The sequence below is a fragment of the Populus nigra genome, chromosome 17 (assembly GCF_951802175.1).
Source record: "Populus nigra chromosome 17, ddPopNigr1.1, whole genome shotgun sequence".
Taxonomy (NCBI): Eukaryota; Viridiplantae; Streptophyta; class Magnoliopsida; order Malpighiales; family Salicaceae; genus Populus; species Populus nigra.
The window spans coordinates 8,679,706-8,685,542 of NC_084868.1; the positions used below are offsets into that span (position 1 = coordinate 8,679,706).

At 30.3% G+C, this 5,837-nt stretch overlaps 1 protein-coding gene across 1 annotated transcript; it reads left to right on the top strand.

Moving 5' to 3' along the window:
- On the top strand, positions 1-2,244 carry LOC133677639 (secoisolariciresinol dehydrogenase-like). Its single transcript, XM_062099754.1, has 2 exons — positions 1-182; positions 1,144-2,244. The coding sequence occupies exons 1-2, from the start codon at positions 31-33 to the stop codon at positions 1,934-1,936; spliced, it is 945 nt and encodes a 314-aa protein (XP_061955738.1). The 5' UTR covers positions 1-30; the 3' UTR covers positions 1,937-2,244.
- The last annotated feature ends 3,593 nt before the right edge of the window (positions 2,245-5,837 follow it).

Consider the following 5,837-nt stretch of genomic DNA (forward strand, 5'->3'; position numbering starts at 1 on the left):
AAGAGAGATGAGGCCTCTGTTATCTTGTTCATGTCCTCTGCTAGCTATTGCTTGCATTTTATAATAGATATAGACATAATCCACTCTTTCCCTCGCTTCTTCGATCTTCCGCCCTGCTGCCTGTGCGTGTGCGCTTCTGAAGCAATGTCAACCACTGCGTTTATCTCCACCATAGCCAGAAGGTACGTAAGATGCTAGTGCTTCAGATTACTTTCGTGATAATAAGAAATCTCGAAAAGTTGAAGTTTTCTTAGTCTTCTTCCTATTAATGGGGGACAAATAAAATAAAATAAAAAAGTATTCAACATAATTGTTAAGTTTGACTTGGAAGGCTGTAAAACGAGATGTATTCCATTGCAATTCTCAACTCCAAAGGAATTCCTCTTGTCTGTACTGTTTTCCAAAGAATTGCTTCTCCTTTATTAATTTCTTCTTGCTTTTTTTTTTTTTTTAATTTAAACAGCTATAGCTACAAATCAATTTTACCCGTTCAAGCCAAACCTTTTCCTTCCGAATTCTTGACTTCCATGTTTTGATAGGCCGAGTTAATTTAAAACTGCATTGTTTCGATATTTTTTAAGAGAAAAATTAAAATGAAGTTGATCTCATTTTTTTTTAATAAAAAATCAAATCAAATTTTAAATGAGTAAACTAAATCACTAATTAATTAAATCAAAGTTATTAAATCTAGTTTGATTTGAAACTTGGGTGATAATCTAGATTGGTTAATTTTGGTAGGTTTAAGTTAATTTAAAACTGTGTTGTTTTAAGATTTTTTTAAGAGAAACATTAAAATGAAGTTATTCTGATTTTTTTTATAAAAAATCAAATTAAATTTTAAATGGATTAATTAAGTCGCAAATTGATATGTTGAGCTAGTACAAAACCCAATAATTTAATAATAAACAAATATCTTCCTCCATTCCTTCATCTAATTAAGGTGGATTCTGGTAAGAATTTATCTAAAATTAGTATATAAAAATCAATCAAACAATTTTTTCACATTTCACCGAATGCGTTTAAGTTTGCATTTAATTACTCAAAGTATTCCATGTAATCTGAAGATTACTTCAAAGAAAATAAGCAGTTAAGCACGCCAAGAACGGATCATGTCTAACAATAATGCTTCCAAATCTCTTGCAGGCTACAAGGAAAGGTAGCCTTAATCACCGGCGGTGCTAGTGGTATTGGTGAATGCACCGCAAAAGTCTTCTCTCACCATGGAGCTAAAGTAGTAATTGCTGATATCCAAGACGAATTAGGCCATTCAGTTGTTGAGGCCCTAGGCCCTTCAAACTCCACCTATGTGCGTTGCGATGTCACCGAAGAGGCCCAGATAAAAAATGCTGTGGACAAAGCTATCTCAACCTATGGCAAGCTAGATATAATGCTCAACAATGCTGGCATTGCTGATGACAGTAAAGCACGCATAATCGACAACGAAATGGCTGATTTTGAACGTGTTCTTAAGATTAACGTGACCGGAGTTTTCCTCGGCATCAAGCATGCAGCCCGCGTCATGATCCCAGCACGCAGTGGCACCATAATTTCAACTGCTAGTGTAAGCTCACTACTTGGTGCGGCAGCTTCACATGCATACTGTTGCTCAAAACATGCTGTGTTAGGACTGACAAGAAATGCTGCAGCTGAGCTTGGACAGTTTGGCATTAGGGTGAATTGCTTATCTCCTTACGCACTCGCAACTCCTTTAGCAAGGAAATTTATTGGGGTTGATGATGATGAGGCGCTTGAAATTGCGATGAATTCATTTGCTAATCTAAAGGGAGTGACCCTTAAGACGGAAGATGTTGCCAATGCAGCTCTTTATCTAGCCAGTGATGAGGCTAGATATATTAGTGGGCATAATTTATTTATAGATGGAGGCTTCAGCGTTCAAAACCCGACATTCCAGATGTTTCAGTATCCAGATTCTTGACTGTATCCCTAAGAGGTTGGATTATTTCTTCACACTTGAGAGAAACAAGTTGCAACTGTGAACCTAATCAAGCATATCCATTGCTATTGATCATATATATTTCGGTCAAAAGAGGAAAGAAATTTGAGAATTAAATGTGTTATCCTTATAGCCATCAAGAAGTTTTAAAATAAAAACCTCTCTTGACTTCTACAATTTATTTGGAGAGAGATCAAATTCAACTTGTCAGTCTTTTTATATATTTTGATTTGGTCCTGCCTTCTATTGAAATATTTCTATTGAATGAAAGAACAATTATCTGCTTTTGACTGTCGGGTTGATTATTCTATTAAAAAAAACTTTTTATTAATATTTTCTTAAACAATTTCTCATGAAAATTACATCATCCACAGGTTAAATCTTTAATAATAAAAAAATATTTATTTACTTAAAAAAAAATTAAAACCCAACTTCTCAAAGATAAAATTCTTTTAAGGATTATAGTATCCTTGGCCATTTCTTTAATTGACAAATATCACACAAAAACAAAGACAAACAAAAACTTGTATAATCATAACAATATAACATAAATAATGTATTAATTAATTACCATATACAAGAAAATTAATAACATATTACATATTCAAAATAAATAAACTGTTGTATTAAGGTTTGAGATCAACCTTAAAAAACGATTAGAGTTATTTGTAAACTACCAAAAATAAACAAAGTAGTTTTGGTGTGTGGGTTCACGCATTGCCATGATTTATGGCTCATGAATCTATGCCATAATGATGAGGATGGCGCATGGATGGATGGATCTAATGTGCTTTTTTCTCCTTTTTCTTTTGTACATCGACAATGAAGCTCACCATTGCCTGAAATGAGATATCAGTATCAGGAAAACTTTGGTCTTCTTTCCTTTTTCTCTCTCTTAGTTTGTTGTTATTCACTGTTGTTGTTTGCTACCGTAGAGTTGAGTTATTGCAGTTGAGTTTTCCTTTATTGGTAGTTACTGTGGTGGTTAGCAAGAGGAAGAAGTTGTCGTCGTCGTTCAGTCTAGTGAAGAAGGTTGATTCAGGTTGACCTATAAAAATGGTGATGGTTTTCTCTATTTTTTTTTTTTTATCTTTCATAAATTCAATTCTCTTTCTTTTTTTATTCACTCTTTCTTTTTTTATTTTATTTTTATTTTTTTGCTTTATGTATCTTTTAGTGTATTCTTTTGTGTTCTTTTTTTTTTTTTGGCTTTTTGGTCTATTTATAGGCCTTTTTCTACATATCCTTTAATCCATTCTGATCCTTTATTTCCTAATCTTTTATTATTATGTGTCTATTTCTTTATCACAAAGTTATTTTGTAGAGAGACTCAAACTTTTGTTATTTATTTTATTTTTATTTCTTTACATGAGTTATTTTTCTCCTTTAATGTTTTATTATATATGTGGGTTAAAAATCAGTTACAATAGATGTCCTCTCCTTATGATACTTATAGTATAAAATTTTTGAAAAATTTCTTTTTTATTTGACTTTTTATAGTAAATTTACTAAAAAAGAAAAAAAAAGAGTTTTATATGAAAGGAATTACACCATTGGATTAAGAAGCTAAATTTGAAAGAAAAAGTCTATTCAGATGATGAACTTCTCTTTGAAATAAAAATATCATTTGAAAGGAAACTGTCATCGGATTGATGGGCTTTTACTTTAAAAGGAAAATGCTATCAGATTGGTGAGCTTGGATTAAAAAAATATCATCAAATTGGTGGGTTTTAAAAGGAAACTGTCATCGGATTGTAAGGTTTCTTAAAAAGAAAATCACCATAAGATTGATGGGATTCTTGAAAAATAAAAGTTCCATGGATTAATAGGCTTTTTGAAAGAAAATTTCCATCGTATTGATTAATGAACTTTTTTAAAAAATAAAAGTGGTCCAACTAAAAGATAACCAACCTTTTTATGAAATATAAATAGATTCAAATTATTAGGCAAGCAACCTCAACACAAAATCTAAATGGTGCAACCTCGATGAAATGTACAAAGTCCCCTGCTTCACCTTAAACTAATGTCTTAAATCACATAACTCACTATAATATTAGGCTCATTTATTTTCTTAAATCATATAATTCATTATAATGATTTTTGAGTAAACAATCCAATTTTGAGATTTTTCAATGCTTGATGTTATCATTTGTTAGTAATTTTTTAGTTTGAAACTTTATTTGCTCCAAAGATTGCCCCTAAGTACAACATGAGACTAATTATTCATCTTTTTTCATTTTTTTTTCATAAATATAATGAAGAAGTTATTTTCTCAATCATTTGCAACTTATGATGAAATTTTCCAAATCATCATTTAACTATTGTAATTTTCATGGATTGAAACAAATAAAATTGATCTAGTTGTGTTTATTTTTTTCTAACGGACATCACAAGACACATGCACACTTGCATCGTCAAAAACTTTGCAAACTCGTCAAACAAGAAAATTTTATTGTAAGATATTTTATTTCATGAAAGCTTTAAATTTTAATGATTGTGTTCATATAAGTTCAATAACTTAAATGAAGTTATTGAATATGTAAATTTTAAAGTAAAATGAAAATTTTGATTTCTTGGTTAAAAATCAAAGGCAAGTCATTCAAGTACTAAGATATAATTTTATATGTTTGTTGGAATATGAAAAAATAGGTTAGTTACAATTGTGAAATCGATGGTTATTCTACAAATTTGATTGCTTTTGAAAAATGGCTCACATGAATTTCAAGTTTTAGCATGAAAAAATAAAGGCATCTTGTTTCATATTATGTTAATCTTGCCTATTCATCATGAGAATCCATCCAATATGCAAACATGTCATGATTTCACTTGAAAATTCTTTTCTTCTCCTTTTAGAGCATAACATTTATCAATATAAATAAAATACTTCTAATAAAAAAAGGATTTATAAAAGCATATAATATAGGCTAAGATTTGTGCTTGTTAAAGAATAGGATATATATATATATATATATATATATATATATATATAAGGTTTAAAAAATATTTAAGAGCTAAAGATATAAGATAAAATATTCATATATAGAGAACTTTTAGACTTATCATCTTGATTTTATTATTGATCTCACCACGATTTCAATTCTTTAAGTTTTATCTCGTGCTTTATCATCAAAATTATCTCTGATTTTAGATTCATACCATCATAAGAGATATTTTAGAGAGTTTTATTTTTATCTTTATTTTTCATTTTCAATTATGTCCCTTTCACTTTTTTTTTTATTTGAAGAATTTCATAGATCATCTAAAAACTCCCCCCCCCCTCCCCTCCCTTTCACTTTATTTTTTTTTATTTGAAGAATTTTATAAATCATCTAAAAACTTCTAAACCCAAGAGGGGGTAATCCTAATTTGGATTATTATTCAAGAAACTTAGGATTATTATTCAAGAAAGATTTTTAACGCTCAAATAGGGACAATAATAAATATATTTCATCTATAAAGGATATGTCACAGTCGACTTTTTATAGATTATCAAGATTATGCTCATTTGAGGTTTTTTGGGGTGTAAGATGACATTTTAAATTATTTTACAAAAAGAAGTGATTTTTGCATATCAGGTACGTGAAAATGGGTGGCATTGTTAATGTGCGTGAGGGAGTGCAAGAGATAAATTTCTTCAATCTTCCAATGTCCACGTGTTGAATATGAGAGGCATCAGCATTATATAGCATGCAGCGGCAATGCATGTCACCAAATTATAGGAGGCACTTCTTTATTTTATTTTTCTGAAAAAAACGAAATGATGTTTATCCGTGAAGTTGATCAAAGACAGTGAACCGTCAGAGTTAAATATATTATCGTCACGTTTGACCATGAGCTGCCAAAGGAGAATCTGTGCTAGCTTGGAAGACCTGGAAACAGAGTT

What these genes read in the sequence shown, in the direction of transcription:
- LOC133677639 (XM_062099754.1), top strand. Translation starts at nt 31, where the DNA reads ATGTCCTCTGCTAGCTATTGCTTGCATTTTATAATAGATATAGACATA. An exon ending in ATCTCCACCATAGCCAGAAG is followed by an intron (nt 183 to 1,143) that starts GTACGTAAGATG and finishes AATCTCTTGCAG; the next exon opens with GCTACAAGGAAAGGTAGCCT.